This window comes from Siniperca chuatsi, linkage group LG4 (genome assembly GCF_020085105.1).
Source record: "Siniperca chuatsi isolate FFG_IHB_CAS linkage group LG4, ASM2008510v1, whole genome shotgun sequence".
NCBI classification, from domain to species: domain Eukaryota; kingdom Metazoa; phylum Chordata; class Actinopteri; order Centrarchiformes; family Sinipercidae; genus Siniperca; species Siniperca chuatsi.
This window is the reverse complement of record NC_058045.1, coordinates 10,348,197-10,366,654: the sequence shown is the minus strand read 5'-3', so window position 1 is coordinate 10,366,654 and position 18,458 is coordinate 10,348,197. Positions and strand designations below refer to the sequence as shown.

Here is an 18,458-nt window from a genome sequence, read left to right as displayed (position 1 = left end):
GTCAAGGAAATTTGGCTGAACATGATACAGTTCGTCATTTCTACCTGTACTTGTACTGGATGCGGTCCAACTCCTGGTAGCTTAAGCCAAGATTGATGCCAATAACACGCCAGTCCTGTCCTATCTGAAGAGAGATGGACAGCAGGTTGGCTTCTGTCAGGTAGCCGCTCTCAGGGTCACCCAGGTTCAGAGGAGGATGCTGGAGCTCCTCCATGATGAAATTATTTTCTGAGTTTAGAGCCTATGACAAAAAAGAGAGGAGATAATATGTGGTGTTTTTCCCTTAGGCTTTGACGTTATTTGTAGGTACATATGTATGTACATATTTTGTCTTATTTCTATTTCTAACCAATATACGCATATTCTAATATTATAAGAATACCATCCAATATTTTAAGACAAAATGCACAACAGGTTTATACTAATTCATATACTTTCCAGAAATACAAACATCTATTTTATCATATGTATTCAACTGACAGGAAGTTTTAGCGGTAAAGTTGCAAGCCACTGGCTGTCATGTCCTTTCCTCTTTCTCGCCAGTTCCTCTGGCAGATTGTTTGGAATCTCCCCTCTATAAAAGGACACCTGTAACAGAGGTACAAAACATATTTTCAATGTGTTGTCCAAACAATGCTTACAGACTGATTCATGGGACAAAATAACAACCGGCACCAGCACTAACGGGCATGGTGAACTGGTACGCTTTACATTGTGTGACCACAAAGGCAGAAACATCCATACAATGTAATAATGTACAATGCAATACAATAAATACTACCAAATATTTATTACATTACATAAAATGTTCTGCTAATATTTGTTTTATTAGAGACCAAAACTTTAGTTGTTTGTGTTTCCTTGGTACATTTTGAGGCTGTAGTTTTCGGGTTTGATGGATTATGTTGAAAGGTGTTTCTAATATTTAACTCTTTAAACACCTTACTATATAATGCAAACTAATCCAAAAACACCCCGTAAAGCCTAAAAAACAGCCTCAAAATGTACCATGGAATTCAATCACCACAAGTTTCACATACAGGATCGGTTTGGATTATATTACAGTGTACAGGGGCTTCGCTGGTTTCTACTGTCTGGTTAAAGCCCCATTCGGAATGGATATTTTTTCTCTAGAGGAGGTGGGGTGATTTAATTTTTAATTTTATTTTTTTTGCCTTTATATAATAGTGCAGTAGCTGCAGATAGATAGAAAGGGGGGGGGGGATGACATGCAGCAAAGGGCCGTGGCCTGGATTCGAACCCAGGGTGCAGAGAATCCCGGCCAGAGTGCGTATGTGGGTAGTTTTTCACCCCCACTCCAGTAAAAATTACAGCTGCTATTACCTACTGTTTTTCAGTGAACTCGCTGGTCCTCCTGTAACATAAAATTGCGTATAGAACAACATCCTTGTATTTTAAAGTAAAAGAGTTTTTTCTGTGGGCTGGTCCTTTCTTTAACATATAGGCCTATTCGGGATAGGTACCACTATGACGACAGAAAAAATTAAAGCCATCAGGAGAGCAAGACCCCCTGAAAACATCAAATTGGCTGTTGTAATGTCACAAATTGTCACCATTAAAAGTATGCCAAATTAGCTGTTAGCAATGTACCCACGGATGTACAGACAACCATCACTGGATTACTTAGATACTGAAGAAAACTTTAAAATGTGATGGTTGTCAGGCAAAATTATTTGTATACAAACAAAAAACACAGCAGAAATCATTATTTCCAGTCACTGCACTTTCTTGTCTGTTGAATATGACGTCTGTCTTACTTGTCCCCTCACTGGCCCCTTCTGACCCGAAGCTGGACGGATGTACACTTCCTTCAGATTCTTCAGGCTGGAGTAAAACACAAAACACAGCCTTCCCTCCATACAGTCTGGTCTCTCTGGAGAAAACAGGAAAATAACTTCTTACAAATAGCTGTTTCAGGACAATTACTACACAACAGCACATCACGAGACCTTGGAAGGAAAGGGAGCAGGAGAAAAAAATATTTATTTAAGATAGAGCCTCAAATAGGACTTCAGACCTGTGCTAATATCTAAGCCCCTCTCAAAGCCGGCGAAGAACTGCTCTCCTTCCAGCAGATCACAAAGGTCTGAAGGCTGCGGTCCTTCATATTGCTCCGACAGAGACTGCACTCTGCCGTCCACCTGGGCAGGAAGCATCACAATCACTGTTTAGCATTTATGCATAAATGTTACGATGGCATTCACACCTTTGATGAAATCCGTTTGACTTACATATTGCCAAAGCTGAGACACCACACACAGAGGCTGAGAGAAGAGGGCTGATATACAGACAGTCCTTGGTGTAAGTGGTTCTATTAAACACAGTTACAGCACAGAGAGGACAATTACAAACCTTGTTAGAAGGTAAACACTGTAGCATTACTTGTGAGGGATCAGTCTTCCGCTGGAGGACGAGGAACTGGACTTTAAACTGTTTTAGCCTTTGATAGACCTTCCTGACCACCCCACTAACACAGCGCTGAGTGGTGTACCACAGCCAGTACCTGTGATGGTGCACACAAAGCTGTATTAATACAATGTAAATATATAAATCAAACGTACATTATGAGAATATATTATAAAAACTTACCAGGAGAAATGTGTAACATAGAAAATGGCATACAAATGGGTGACGTAGAGAGACACTTGTGATGTAATGTCAGTCCAGGTTTGGGCAGTGGGGTCACCATGTAGCAGATGCAAACAGGACATATCAACTGTATGGCCTGCAGAAGCACCAGACAATGTTAATACATGCTAATACATTCTGTTATAAACATGTATGAAGGTATATGGCATATTGTACCTGTGACTCCAGATGGCAGAGGGACCTGAACTTTGATAGGCTGCAGGAAGTGTATGCTGGGAGTCTGGGAGAGGCAGAGGAGAGGGCTAACGCTGGCCTGAGGATCACCACACAGTGACTGTACCTCTGACACAGACACCTGCAGCACCTACAGAAAGAGAGACATACTAAGGCCTTGCAAACCACAGATACCACAATGACAAACTGATATAAACTTCCATATACTGTAGTGCTACCTGTAAAGTTATAGTGCGGATCTGCACGGTAGAGTCTGGAGGGAAGTGGAGCTTAATTCCAGGGTCAGAGCTGGACACCAGCAGGGCTCCAGCTGGTGTAACAGAGCAACTGTCCTTTACTGGACGGGACACTGCCATAAACCAGGAGAACTGGCTCACTGCGCAGCAGGCCAGCTACAGGTGCATCAAGAGGTCATTTTTTTCAACACTAATATCATAATTTGTACAACCAAGAAAAAAAAAGCTTAAATACAACTGTAAGTATAACGTTTTGTACTTTACCCTGGCTGGACGTCCACCAGGGTGACTGCTATGGCTCTCGCTTCCTCTCCTCAGAACAGTGGGCAGAGTGCTCCATGACTGTCCGTCAAACCTCTGCACCACCACCTCCCTTCTTTTTGTCCGACGATATGGCACACACACCTCCACAGGCTGTAACGATTTCAAAGTTGAAGTATATTTATGTCATGCAAGTGCAGGAAAGAACACAGTCATAAGATGGAACAAGAATAACCTACGAGGATCAAGACACATAACGTCCAAGATTCTGTATATTTTCACAAACGTCTACACAATACTAATTTAAAGAAGTAGCCCAGCAATTCGGTATTGAACTTCCATAAAATTGAGGGACTTCTGAGAGACAGATTTAAAAATGAATGATCAAAATCTGTGCAGCAGAGGCCGAGATATCCTTACTTTTAGTCCCTGTTGGATCAAGTTCCAAAAACACTGGATCCTACATTTCCCATAAGGCAACTTGATAGCATTTCCTACTAGATCCTCCCTAGGTTTAGGGTTGGTAAATGGTAAATGCCCATGTCTCTTAAACGCCACACCTTCAGTACATGTATGTAATGCAGACTCTCTGTTATAGATTTGTCTCTAAGCCCGAGCTGAGATGACATCACTTAGACTTCATCAGGGTTATTTTTTCAGACTTGCCAAAGTGCTTCTGGAGCCAGTGACAACATTATGCAACTGTTTTTCCCAGAGTAGTACCAAACATGACGAGTAAACTGATCTCCATGTGTAAAATCGGTGGAGTGTCCCTGTAACAGGTGTGGTAATTAAATTCAATAAAACCTTTTTTTATACCTTTAGAAATGTAATTCCATGAGGACGAAGTTCCAGTGGACGACTCAGTAAGATGTCATGCTCCTCCAGCCATACCCACTTCCTTTCTGGCCTTCTCTCAACCCACTCCAGTCTTGTGGTTGTCAGCAGGCACCCCGGGGGGAACAGCAGCTCAGCCCCCCCTGGGAGAAACACATGACACCCAGCAGACGAAATACAGAAACTAAGGAGCAAAAGGAGCATCTTTAATCTTAATCTAGTCAGAAACGCCTTAATCGAGAAAATGTTTCGGTGCTGAGAGTGACACTGTACCTGTGCTGATTAAATCCGAGGTGCAACTCTGGAATTTTTGTTTCTGCTTGATCTTGTAAGAAAACAGTGATGCAGCAGAGTGAATATGCTGACAGCCAACGTAAATACTGTATCTAATGACAATACAGTCAAAAAGATTGAAGCACTAATCGATTTGAAGCCCTTTTTTCTCTGCTCACCAGGTGTAGGAGGGAGAGGAGGAGGGGTTGTTGGTTGTCCCAAAGGATTGTCACGCACATCTATTTTCAGCCGAGGCAGGTTGTTCAGACAATGTGGGATCAGGCGGAGGTCATTGCTGTAGATGACAAGCTCCCTGAGGGAGAGGAGAGAGCCTGGGCAACAAAGATGATGAGGGTTTTTTTATTTTTATTGCGGCATTCATGAATTTAACTCACATGAAACAAAATGAGAATTCCAGTTAATTACTGTAATGGTCTTACACTAACACATCCACTCACAATCACACCCTTACCCATGCTCTCTGGTAGCTGCTTCAGCTTGTTGTGGGACAATTCCAGCTTAACAAGCTCCTCCAGAGAACCAATTTCATCAGGTAGTTGCTGAAGGAGGTTATGTGAAATATCCAGTGTCTGTAGTGCTTTCAGCTGACCCAGACTCGGGGGAAGAGAGACCAGCTCGTTCCCCAGGAGGGAGAGGTAGGTGAGGGAGCACAGCTGGCCTATATCAGGATGCAAAGCTGAGAGGTGGTTGTGACAGAGGAGCAAAGAGGACAGCACAGGCAAGCTGAGAAGGCAGGATGGCAGACAGGAGAGCTGGTTGAAGGAGAGATCCAGGTGCACCAGATGAGAAAGGGAGGAAACAGATGTGGGCAAAGTGGTGAGGAGGCCAGGCAGCGGGTCACCTTGCGAGTCATAAAAACAGTGTCCTTGAATTAGAGAGAAAAGTGCAGTTAGAAGCAGAAAGATTGGAGCAAAGCAAGGAAAAAGACAGAGAATGACTGAGATGAGATTATAATGTATTAACACAGTATTTACTGTATCTACTTTTGTATGTCAACATTTTGCCAAAAAATACAATGAAACAATGTGAATTGTGACCATCTATGCTGACAAGCAGCTGATACCACATTATAACACATTAATCCAAAAAGTACCCCGAATAGCCAGTGAGCGCAGCTCTGTCAGATGGGGTAGGACATCCAGTGCACCATCCAGGCCTGATTTATCCTCAGAGCCCAGTCTCAGGTACTGGAGGCCCCTCAGCTGCCCTGGGATGGACCCCCAAAGCAGCGGCAGTGCAGCTGTTCCTCCCAGGTACACATCCAGGGTCAGCCTTGTATCAGTCAACACTGCTGGGAGCTCCACAGAGGGAGGCAAGGGTGGAGTCAGAGACAAGACAGAGGAAGAGGAAGATGAGGATGAAGAAAAATTGGCATGATGATGCGTGGAGGAGTAAGAGGAGGAAAGGCTTGATATGGAAGGACCACAGGTGTCCATGAGGCTGGAAGGAGACACAGAGGGAGCCTCCCTCTCTTCTGTTTGACCATCAGACATCACACCACTTGATACCGTTGGTCCAGTCTCTGATTTCTCCTGATCCTGGTGCACAAGACCTCTCCAGAGCCTCGGAGCCAAAATGTCCGTAGAAGGGTCTGGTACTCCACCTTTGGATGTTGTCCTTGATGGGTTACATGCAGGTGTCACTTCCACTTCTTCAGCCTCCGACCTGCCTGGCTTCATAATCCAACCGGCTGCCTGGTCTCCGTCCTCTTCATCAGGAGCTGCCCCCTCCCCGCTGCTTCTCTCCATTGAAGCCACTGTTCATAACACTAGACTGCTAGCTAACAGTTGCCTGCCAGTCCAACACTGGTCCGAGGTTTTCTTTCTGCATGTGTCTGTAACGTTACTCATCACACGATTGGACACGTTCATTGTCATTAAAGCCAGATAGAGCTAAAGGACTGCCATGAAAAGCGACGAGGAATACTTTACATGTTTGCTGAGTGAAGTTGGTGTAAGTTAACAGTTAACGTTACAGTAACGTTGATGTTAGCTAGCCACAGCTACGTTGAAGCCTCACCATATTTACGTGAATGTTAGCTTAAAAACCCCATATCTGATGGCCTCTGTGGCTACGCTGGTGACCTTTATGTTCCGTTTCTAATGTTACTTACTAACTAAAGTGTCATTTACTAAATAATGTGTGATATTAGCCTCTGGGTTAACCTGTTTCTCCAATCCGCCCTCTCTCGATCCCACTCAGCTTACTGACTTCCTTATGTCCGATAATGTTTTTAAAGAAAAGGCTTTGCACCACAGTTGCTCGTTCGTTTTCCTGTACGTCGTCCACCGAGGGGCGACGGGAGGAGTCTAACATCTGTATAGGGTTAAAAGTAAGAAGACCCGCCTCTCCGGTTGTTGCTGTATATAAAACCGAGCGCCTTGAAGCTGGCGCCGCCAAAGTTTCGACTCAGGGCGGGACGGTTGTGTCAACGTGTGCACTCGCTGTCAGTACCTGCTCGGCCGTCGGGCGGCGCTGTTTAGCTTCTACTACCTAACTGATCATATGGTACTAAAACACATACAATAAACAATATATAAATGATTTACAAGTGGCTCACGCTGTAAACAATTCCGATTATATTAATTAAAATTATATTCGATTAAAATGTTTACAGTATAAGGGCAAGAGCAGTAGTTGTAATAGTGCTTGTTGTGCTTTTTTCGCTAAAGTATGTGTCTATTTATCATGAGATAAATGTTGAATTTTAAAACAGATAATTCATCCTACACAAAAAATCTTTCTCTTTTATTTGTTTTAAAATATTATGATAGAAACACATTAGTGATTGTAATAACCAAAAATTTCATTCAAAAATGTTGCGATTCCTTTTAAAAATTCAATAATTAATTCATCATTTCAAGACGGAATAAGGAAATATATTGTATTTTTTTATTTTGGTCTTATAATGCATAATTTAAATTTAGATTAAATTAAGATAAAAATACATTTATATATATTTTTTTAAATGATTAGTTGTGGAAGACCTACTTTGCAAATTGTACTCAAGTGAGTTTAAAGTGACCTACTCCTCATTATATATATCATTTTTGAATAAAGTATCATTCTTCTTCAAAAAGGGTTCTTGTTTTTATCTCATACCCCATTCATGACCCATCAGTACAAACTGCACAGCATATTGGTAAAGAAATTGTGTCAAAAGTTCATCTCTGTTGTGGAAACCATTTACTTATGTTAGAAAAGAATTTGTTTGAATCACTGTGCCAAAGGGAGACAGTGGTTCAATGAGCTATTTGGGTACAAACAACAAAATTCTCCTCAGAAAACCTCCCAGTGCAGCGGTCATCATCTGGTCACATATCACCTTCTGAGTCACTTTTCCCGGAGCTCAGCCAGAACGACTTCTCTTCTGGTGCATCCATGTGAGTCCTTGTATAAACACAATTTAAATCCTTTCTGTTCTAAATTTGTATTTAAAAACATGTTTATACAAATGTGTTAACTTTAACATGACATTTAATAGCAGGTCCTTTTTTAAAATTTATTTAGTTTATGTAACCTAAATGACTTTTGTTGTTGTTAGCCCTCTTGATACCAGCAGACTGTTTCAACTGGAACTGCTTAACCTGTTTGGTTGCCTCGGGAGGAAAAATATGCTGTTAGGCCCCTGTTGACCCCCACTGCCCACCCAACCTCCCCCTGCGCATCATGTGTACAGTATACCCTGCAGGTCACCTCCAAGTTCTCATTAAGTATGGAGCATTGCAGTTTATTCGCCCAGACACCCAAACAATAACCTACTCCTGTGCTGGTTTAATGCTACCTGGCAGCAGGTTTGTTTGTGGAACTTTAGTTATGAATATACACCATGTGAGCACAATATGAAAGTGTAGCTAATAATACAGGACCCACATTGTTTGAGATTGTACTTTAGTGGTGCAAAGTCCCATGAACCTCTGACTTTTGGGGCCCTGGGTCAGTGGGCTCCCCAGCTTTGGCTGTCAGTAATGAATACACACTTGACAGAGTGGGGATATACTTTTTTAAGACAATGAGCCCTAGCTGATGGTGCTTTCACAATAGGATGTGTTCCTAATGTCCTAAACAGAACTTGGATCACTGCCCACATAAAATGGACTATTTGCAGCCTAATTCTGTGAATAGTTTATTCAAGGAAGTGTTCCAGAAAAAAACATTTCATTGTTATTGTTAAATGTGCTTCAGATGCAAGGGATTTGTGATTTCATTACTATTTCTTGTGAAACTCTACTACCGTTTACTATTTTGTAACAAGGACGTTGCAAAGAAGCCAAATTTGTACATACTTATTATTAGGACAGATTCGATTATTTCTCGCGGAACAAAGTTTCTCAGACCTAAGATAATGTTCAGGCCCTTTCTTGAAAAAAACACTGAAAGCATCATTTTCTAAAATTACCACTTCAAATAAACAAGAGCAGACACCTATTAGTGCGCACTATTGCAGGTTTGCTTTAATCAGTCTGTAAACAGTGGGTCAGTCTAGCCAATATTGCATAGTCGGACATCAATACACATTCTTCCTAATGATTGAAAAAGTTTAGTTTAGTTTCTGACGACATGAAGAAAAAATGTGAGCACAAACAAACAGGCAGATAAATTTAAAAATAGAAAAAAACAAAACGTGCAGCTCTCAGAGCGAAGTCAAGTGCCCGCTCATTGACTTCACGGGTGTTTCAGCGGTGTGGATTGTGATTGGTCACTTCATCAACTGTATGGATCGTGATTGGTCACTTTTCTTAGCGGTGTCGATTGTGATTGGACAAGCCAGTTTGCTCTGCGCCCTCTTCCCAATGCACACCAACCACAAGTAGGTAGGTGAAATAACAACAACTCCCCGTGGTTCGCCACATAGCTATTTAACTAGCTTAGGGCTGTTTTTAATTAAAGCATTTACTAACGGGGTTTAGCGACAGCATAAGGGACGTTTTGTATTTTCAACCGGCAACGAAAAAAGTGACCTCTACCGAAGCTAAAAACAGTTAGCAGATAAAGTCCATTATCCTAAAGACAGCATGTAAAGAGGCATAACAAAATATTAACAGTGTTCAGCTTTAACAGGAGAAGTTTTGGTTCTTTTGTAGCCGTTAATAGCGACCTTAGCCCCACTTGACCTTAGCCCCACTTGACACAGTCGCGGACGGTCACCGGTAACGTTATGTTTCCTTTAGACTCCCCGTGGAACATCTCCTTTGCAGGTTGTGGCTTCCTCGGTATCTACCACGTCGGTGTTGCCAGCTGTCTGGTGGAAAATGCTCCTTTTCTGGTGCTAAACGCCAAGCACATATATGGGGCATCAGCTGGAGCTCTCACTGCCACTGCACTGGTCACTGGAGTATGTCTTGGTACGTATCTTTTGGATATTTAAGCATTTCCGGTAGTTCCTCAGGGTCTTAAAAGACTACTGGGGTACTAAACTGAAGTATTAAGTTTAAATTGCTTGTGCTGTAAACTGCTTAAGTACGAGTACCATCTCTATGTAATTACCAGTGGTGGAAGAATTACTCAGATTGCACTGTAAACATGCCCTGTAACAAGTAAAAGTCCTACACTAAAATTTTAACTTAAGTAAAGTAATTAGTATTAACAGAAAAATGTAAAGTCTTGGAAGCGGACATTATGCAAAATCACCCCCTTTTACAGCGGTGCAGTGGTTGAAGAAGTACTCACATCTTTTACTTAAGTAAAAGTAGCAATACCACAGTGTAGAAATACTTTTACAAGTAAAAGTCCTGCATTCAGAATCTTACTGAAGTGAAAGTAGACAAGTATCAGCATCAAAAATACTTTAAGTACCAAAAGTAAAGTACTCATTATGCAGAATGGTCCATTCCAGAATACTATATATTATATCACTGGATTATAATTAGTGATGCAAATAAGGTGTGAGCATCACTAATGTTGCAGCTGGTAAAGGTGGAGCTGGTTTTAATTACTTTATATACTCCCAGATGCCTCAGTCCATAATAATACATCCTAATTTATTAGTTGATTTACATTTTGTATTAATAATCTGAATCTGCAAAGTAACTAGTAACCAATGCTGTCAAATAAATGCAGTGGAGTAAAAAGTACAACATTGGTTTCCAAAATGCAGTGGAGTACAAGTATAAAGTAACATAAAATGGAAATACTCAAGTAAAGTACAAAAACTGTGTTTAATTACAGCACTTGAGGAAATGTACTTAGTTACATTGCAGTGGTATAACAATGTAACTGTAACAGTGTAGTTAATTTTAATTAAATTATATACTGTTGAATAGTTTAATCTTTAACAGTGTAACTATTTTCATAAACTGAGCACATGTTTTATATGTTAATCTACAAAGTAACTAGTAGCTGCATCTGCCAGATAAAAGTAGTGGAGTAAAAGAACAATATTTCCTTCTGAATTGTAGTAGAGTAAAAGAATAAAGTAGCATAAAATGGAAATACTCAAGTAAAGTACCTCAAACTTTAGTTACTTTCCACCACTGGTAGTTACGTAAACCACTATCAAAGGACCAATATGGCATCCTGATCATAACCATTTCTTTTCCAAACATAGTTCAGTACAATAGCTAATCAAAATCCTACTTAATTGAAGCTGCAATTCCTGATTTTATTATGTACACAAAGTACAGTTGCACGAGGAACTTTATTCATCCCAACAACTTCCTTCGGGATGAACAAAGTTCTATCTTCTCTTTATCGAATCATTTACTATAACAATGTCTTAATGTCTTCACAGGAGAGGCCGGTGCAAGTATCATCGATGTGGCCAAAGAAGCGAGGAAGCGGTTCCTTGGACCCATGCATCCTTCCTTTAACCTGGTGAAGATCGTGCGTCACATGCTGCGGCGCACTCTGCCAGCTGATTGCCACCATCAGGCCAACGGGCGGTTAGGAATCTCTCTCACCCGAGTGACAGATGGAGAAAATGTCCTGGTGTCACACTTCAACAACAAGGAGGAGCTGGTGCAGGTGTGCATTCAGTCTGAATATATTTTCCCGCAATATTTTGCAGTATAGTTGGTTGATATTAAAGAAATCAGATGTCAGGATACAGTTGATTTAATACGTCAATACTGATAATGTGACAGTATTTTGGGGATACCCATGGGTTCTTTCAGAAGCCATTTACATTGTGAGAATTGTGGATATTATTGTTGATTTTAGATCTGAAACGATTAGTTGATTTATCAATTATGTCAATTATCAAGAGAAAATGCCAAATATTCTCTGGTTTCAGCCTCTCAAAGGTGAGTGTTGGTCAGACAAAAGAAAATTCTAACTATATATTTGAACTATTTTCTGACATTTTATAGACAAAACAATTAATTCATTAATCAAAAAAATAGTCACAGATTCATCGATAATGAAAGCAGTTGTTTGTGGCAGCACTAATGATAAGCACTGACTGTTTATTTGACTCCGCTACAGTAATGTAATAAGAAAATGTAATAAACTGTAATGCATCCTTTACGAGCATTTAAGTTACATCATGACATGACATCGCAATAATTAGTAATATGAAGTTTTACACTGTAATACCAATATAATAGCACTATATCCCTACTGTAATATTACAATGTCTTTTTCACATAATTTTAGTTTTGTCTGAGTTAATTCCACCTCCAACAATTTGTCAATATTTGTCAACAATGTGTCTTATATTATCTCTTTTGTAAACCAGGCATGTGTCTGCAGTGCCTACATCCCAGTGTATTGTGGCCTCATTCCTCCTACACTCCAAGGAGTGGTGAGTAGATTCAATATTATTCAGCATGTGTGCACTGTCCTCATGTTATACTATATTTGGTCTAATGACAAGAAATAACCTTTATAATTTCCATGGATGCGGTCTACCTTGCTGCTTTGATTGAACCATGTACTGTATTTCCTCTCATTTTGTTTTGTTGTTTCTTTTGGCGCTTTTTTCTGTAACTGCCCCCATCAGAGCCCTCCCTTCCTCAAGAATGTGTTTGTTCTGAATGGCACATGTGTGGAAACAATGATTATGAAATTCCCCAGGAGTTAATGTTTGTCAGAGATCTCACACTAAAGGGGAAAGTAGAACTTGTATTTTTATGCTGGGCATGTTTCTAGCGCAAAGGTTTTCTGGGAAATATTATTGAGCAATACCAGCGCTCTCGCCCTCCCTCTGTGGCCTTTGTGATGGGTTTTAAGAGCTTACATGCTTCTGTGTGTATGCAGGGCTTGTGACCAACATTTGAGAGTGGCAGAGCCAAATGTGACCATGTTGGCACAGGCTTTAATGTTGTTCTGTCCCCTCACTACCCTCACTGGGTCAAATAAAAAAAAAAAACTGATTGATCTTATCTGTTGACACGCACATCAAGTTTAAAAGTTCACCAGCTTCAGTAAAAACAAACATTAATCAATACACAGGATATGATGTCACTATTATCATATCCTGTGTGAAGATTGCTCTGTGGCCAAATATCCTTCAATGCCCTCAAAGGATTTACAGTCAATATTTTGAGGAAATACTGCAATAAGTTATCTTTTTCTGTTTGTTCTGATGCTGATGTTAATCTTTTATCATTCAGCGATATGTGGATGGAGGAATCTCAGACAACCTGCCTCAGTATGAGCTGAAAAATACCATCACCGTGTCCCCGTTCTCTGGAGAGAGCGACATCTGCCCCCGAGACACCTCGACCAACATACACGAGCTGCGATTCACCAACACAAGCATCCAGTTCACTCTCACCAACCTCTACCGAGTCTCCAGGGCACTTTTCCCCCCAGACCCAATGGTGGGTCACTTGATTATAACCTTCCTGATCCATACACACACACACACACACACACACACAGATAAATTGATTGGCTCAGATGAACTTGAGTGAACTCAGTGGACTTCTTTGACTCAATGAATGTATGTGTTTGTTTTGAGTGCAGGTTATGAAGGCCATGTGTAAGCAGGGATATCAAGATGCTCTGCATTTTTTGAAGAAGAATGGTAAGAAACAGTGGTTTGCTTTTTATTTCTGACCTTCAAATTATGTTGTGCTCTGTTTAAAAGAATCAAGTCGATATCGGCAAGCCTAATTGATTAGTATGTTCACGCAGTATCATCCTGATATGCTATCAGAACTGTGCTTCCTGTGACCACATATCACCTAATCAATAGACTTTTGCTTGTGATTAGATTGGCTATTTGTAACCACATAATCAACATGGTTTGACATAATTGTTGATTATTATAAACTAATTGAATAATTTAACTAATTAAGAAATTATCTCACCATTGATCACAGATTTTTTTAAAAATGCTTTCACATTTGTGTCTGTTTTCAGGATTGCTTAATTACAACGGACCTCACACAGACAGACCCCTGCTAGCTAATGGCGAAGAAAGTGAGGATTATAATGATGATGAGGAGGACAATACAAGTGATGAAGAGGAGGAAAAGCCACGTGTGGAAGAGGGAGCAGTGATGCTTAATTGCAGTTCGTCAATAGAGGAGAATATCTTAGAACACCTTCCACCCAACCTGCACAAAGGTAACATAACATTACAGAAGAACAAATGAAAGGAAATGCAAAGAGAGGGAATAGTTTAATTTCTCACCTATTGTCACTGTCCTGTGAAAACCATGTATCTCCATAACGTCAACTTTTCTTGGGCTAAGAAAAACAGCCCTGCTGTAGCTTTGTGAAAATGCATGTTTCAGATACTTCACTGGGTATTTATCTTAAGACGTAGGAGAATTTTGTCAACCCATAAAGAACGGTTTGTCTTCCACTGACCATCCACCGCATGCAGTAGTGGTTTAGAGTTTGTTTCCCTTTGTAGGCAGGGATTGGTTTCCATTAATTTCCATGTAAAAAGTTACACACTTGCAAGTTACAACTTGCTTGAGTCATATAATCCATCATAGTTTAACATCATGTTCACATATGTTTGCAGATAAATAAAATTAAAAGGGCAGATTGATTTGAAAAGGTCACACTGTATTACAATGCAAAGATAATGGTAACAATAATTACAGACATGGTGTTTAATTTGATGGATTGCCAAACTAAAGCAAAGTCGAGTTGAGCCCATGAAACCTCAACAGACACTCAGTGAAGCCTTTTTAAATGAATAGCGACACATTTGTTGAAGACTTTTCTACATCTTCATTTCTGCAGTTGAAGAGTTGAGTCCATTAGGATGAAGAGTTTAGTTTAAGATTAATCTCCCCAGATTAACTCAAGCAAGTATCAAGTTACTCCAAGTTGATTTTCATACTAAACCAGAACCAGTGGCTGCCTGGATGGTAGGATAAATATATTAAAAATTCAGAACACTATAAGATGCTTTGGATAATGGTCAGTTATAATGTAAAGTATGGTCCTCTGAGGTAATGCATACAAATTAGTTGGTGTTGGAACAGTACTATCACTCCCATGGTGGGTAGTTGTTTGACCCACTTTCCATTGGATAGTATTTCTCTTTTCAAACATGGATCGAAATAGAGCCACAACTTCTGTGTATCAATGAGAGAGAAATTACTATTATGCTCACGGTAGTAAAATGTTTAATTTGATATATATTTTGTAACATGTCTCCTTTTTAGCTCATTTATACTGCTGCATAAAGCAGGTTCATTCTATGAATAGTTTTAGGTAACCGTTGCGATCCTCTTTGCCTCCCTCTGCAGCTCTAGTTGAGGCCTGCATGGAGAGGAGGAGCCTGGTGCAGTCGCTAAGCAACACGCTTCCTGTGAGGATGGCCTCAGCCATGATGCTCCCCTACACTCTCCCGCTGGAGTCTGTGATGTCCTTGACTCTCAGGTACTGTAGGACTTAGTTACATCTGGTCCCATTTCCTCCTTATTACTTGATATGCACTCAGAATAGTACTACAGTACAGTACAGTACTACTTCTGTATGTCTACTTGTCTACTTGGATCTTAAATGTGTATTTTGTGTGCAGCAAAAGTCATTGCACTATTTTGAATATAATTTTAGAATGTTTTTATTGATTAATGGAACCGACTATCTTGTAACACTGTTGGAGATAAAGACATTGAATTGACTAACAGGGGTGTATACCATGTGTAGACTTCTGGAGTGGCTGCCAGATGTGCAAGAAGATGTCGGGTGGATTCGAGAGCAAATATTAAAAGTCCTACAGCATGTTCTTCGACAGGCCTCCAAAAGCATTTCTCAGCATGTATCTGCCAGGTAGGTGTAATTACACAGACATACAACTTAGACTGTTAGACTTTTAAGGCAACTTTTAACGTCCAATCATGCCAGAATACGTTAAATGTCAGGTCTATACGCTCCACGATTGATCTAGCTGCTCGCTGCTGTCTACAGTATGTGAACATGGTTAAACCTGCAATAACTTTTTTTGGCCACTTAGGGGCGGCAGAAACAAGTTGTAAAAACACAACATTGACATATCATCATCTTTTAAGTTGATAAGTCGAATTTGTTAGCAAACAGTTGCTTATTTACACATCCAGCAGTTATGGAGCAACATTATAATTCATTTGGAGCCTTGTTTCTGGCCACCCGATGAATATAAGTCCTATATTCGCTCTGCATTTAGTTCTGTCTCCACCAACCCCTGAGGGAAATATGTGCCTCTTTAGCTACTAAATGCTCCACTATGTTCACCAGCTCGCCGCTAACTTTGTCTGTCTGCTGTTTGGTGCTGAGCTGTTAGTGTACAGTGGGTTTTTAGCGCTTTTTCTCTGAGAACAGCTGCCTGCTGTGTCTAAAAAAACGACTATGAGAGCAGTAAGTTGAGGGCCAGACAGCTAAATAATGAGCTGGAATGCACTATAAACCTACGTAAAGCAGAGGGGAGCTGCAGAGTCAAGTGATAATTCTCTGTAGTTTCATCACCACGAGTGACCCCTTTCACATTGTCATTTGATACATTGTTATAAAAATAATGATTAAAGCCGCTGCATGCTGCTAATGCTTACTCTAGGTTTTCCTGTCAGCTGGAGCTGCAACACTACGAGTCCCTCCAATCCCAGATCAGCTCCACCATCCTGATTCCCACCTGGGTGAATGGGAGCAGTTCATCAGTCCTGGATGTGTTCATGCGTCTCGATCAGTACAAGAGGCAGCTGTTGTCTGGGGTGCTGTGTATCAACATGGACCTGCAGGGCTCCTTCAAAGCTGAACCGATGTCACCAGATAAGAGCCCTCCATCCATCTCCCCAGAAGGCCTCACAATGCACAGAGGTTGTCTTAATATTGCACCTGCTGTCGACTCTGGAGAAGACATCAGCAGCTCCTAAGAGCTTCTGACAGGTTTCTGCTGCAGCACTGAGGTTCAGGCGTACTTATTCTAGATCCAGAAACATTTTAAAAGAATTTAAATCAGATTTTAATATCTGTTTACACCCTGACATTTTGATATTTCTAAGCTGCCAGGAAGACATTTGTAATCTAATCAGCCCCTTTGTATAGTGGTTGGAAAAAGTAATCATTTACCATTTGTACACTTACTGTGTATTAAATATTTGACTAATGCATGACACTGAAATAAGTTTTACAGTGTAATCAGGCAAGCCCATAGACACAGTATGTCTGCAGGTGTACAGAAGTGCATTTAAACTTCAAACGGTCATGTACAAACTTGAATTACAGGACATTTTAAACAAAAATGCGCACATGAAGTAGCATAAGCGGTTAAAATAGGCGAGTGTTCATGTTTTTAGTGGAATGTAGTCAGACCAGTAGTTAAGCACAGTGTTCCTGCTGCATCCGGTTATGGGCTCTTAGTCACTTCTGCCACACAGGCAGTGAAGGACTGGAGGAGGGAAAACAGTGGACACACGCACCAGTCTGTTTGTTATAGGTTGTTACTCCATTCATTTGATGCAAGTGTCAATGCAGTATTGTTAAAAAAAATATATGGTCTTAATGTTTCTAGGTTTGTAAGAATGTCTTATGTATTTACAATTATTTATATGTAAAATACAAAACTACCTTGCTCTGTTGTCCCAATCATAGAAACTAGTTTCTGTCATCTTGATTTACTTTCATGTAAGTTACAACTCTTTTAGATTTCATTTTAAATCCCCATTGTATTGAATTTCAGCTTAAAAATCTTTGAATGAATCAATGATTTTGATGTTTTAATATAAATGTTACATTTTAATGCATAAATCAAAAATGTGATTTTTTTTATTAATCAAAGAATCAGTTTAATCTGAATTGCACTTTGTCATTTGATGTGACTATATGACATCAGATGAGGTTCGTAGGTAATAACCTACGTGTTTAAATACTTCTCTTGTACTGTGTACTACAAGAAATTCTAACTGCGATCGAGCCCCAAGTGCCTTAAACTTCGATGAAATAATTGGCAAGTAAATTTAACATACTGTCAAAATGTTGCAGGGAATAATATGTATGTGATCATTAAATAAACTGGTATTGTTTTACGTTAACTGCAGATTATGAGTGTTTTCTCATTGCTGTGAAAATGTATGTTCTTCTCTAAAACAAACAAATCTATTAACTTAACTCAATAAATCAATATCAAGGAGATGGCAACAAGTGCTGCCATTGTAACAAAAAGGATTTACTGCAGACCAGACTGTCAACACTAGAGGCGCATATCGGGAATCCCCTCAGCAGAGAAGTCATCTCCTGCTCACAAATCATAACAAAACTCATCACGCGCAGTCTTATCAGGTATGACCTGTTGCGAAAGCTGTTTAACCGGAAGTCCCTGATAAACTCAGGGAGTCCTGCTATCAAACAAGCAAAGACGAAATGTTTGTTGAACTCGATTGTTCAGTTACAGAGATTTTTACCGACGTCATGATCCATAAAGTTCGTGACAATGCCTTCAAGTGATGTCGGAAAAATTGGTACTACGGAGCAACTCTCAATACTATGTTTGCTCAAATAGTATTTTATTTATACTAGTCCGCCTCTGAAGTTTTAGGGTTGAGAGTATGTGATATGTGTTCGGTAGGGCTATTTATTGTAAAACATATGTATTTTGATTCATTC

The 18,458-nt window shown here is 40.2% G+C and overlaps 2 protein-coding genes across 3 annotated transcripts; one reads left to right on the top strand and one right to left on the bottom strand.

Annotated features, from left to right (window-relative positions):
- Nucleotides 1–480: 480 nt before the first annotated feature.
- pidd1 (p53-induced death domain protein 1) lies at nt 481–6,751 on the bottom strand. Of its 2 annotated transcripts, none has more exons than XM_044194511.1 (12): nt 5,566–6,751; nt 4,924–5,337; nt 4,631–4,783; nt 4,452–4,503; nt 4,161–4,362; nt 3,345–3,494; nt 3,063–3,236; nt 2,827–2,974; nt 2,611–2,746; nt 2,374–2,524; nt 1,779–1,894; nt 481–588 (listed from the first exon to the last, which is right to left on the bottom strand). In XM_044194511.1, the coding sequence occupies exons 1-11, from the start codon at nt 6,218–6,220 to the stop codon at nt 1,841–1,843; spliced, it is 2,289 nt and encodes a 762-aa protein (XP_044050446.1). In that variant the 5' UTR covers nt 6,221–6,751; the 3' UTR covers nt 481–588; nt 1,779–1,840. The 2 variants fall into 2 exon arrangements, with proteins under 2 accessions (XP_044050446.1, XP_044050445.1); XM_044194510.1 differs by lacking the exon at nt 481–588 and adding an exon at nt 2,039–2,162 and having other exon boundaries at nt 2,253–2,524; nt 5,566–6,750.
- A 2,221-nt stretch (nt 6,752–8,972) lies between these two features.
- pnpla2 (patatin-like phospholipase domain containing 2) lies at nt 8,973–17,887 on the top strand. The gene is made up of 9 exons (XM_044194509.1): nt 8,973–9,817; nt 11,203–11,435; nt 12,148–12,213; nt 13,025–13,234; nt 13,380–13,440; nt 13,779–13,985; nt 15,128–15,260; nt 15,531–15,653; nt 16,414–17,887. Exons 1-9 carry the CDS (start codon nt 9,631–9,633, stop codon nt 16,727–16,729), a joined length of 1,536 nt encoding a protein of 511 aa, XP_044050444.1. The 5' UTR covers nt 8,973–9,630; the 3' UTR covers nt 16,730–17,887.
- The last annotated feature ends 571 nt before the right edge of the window (nt 17,888–18,458 follow it).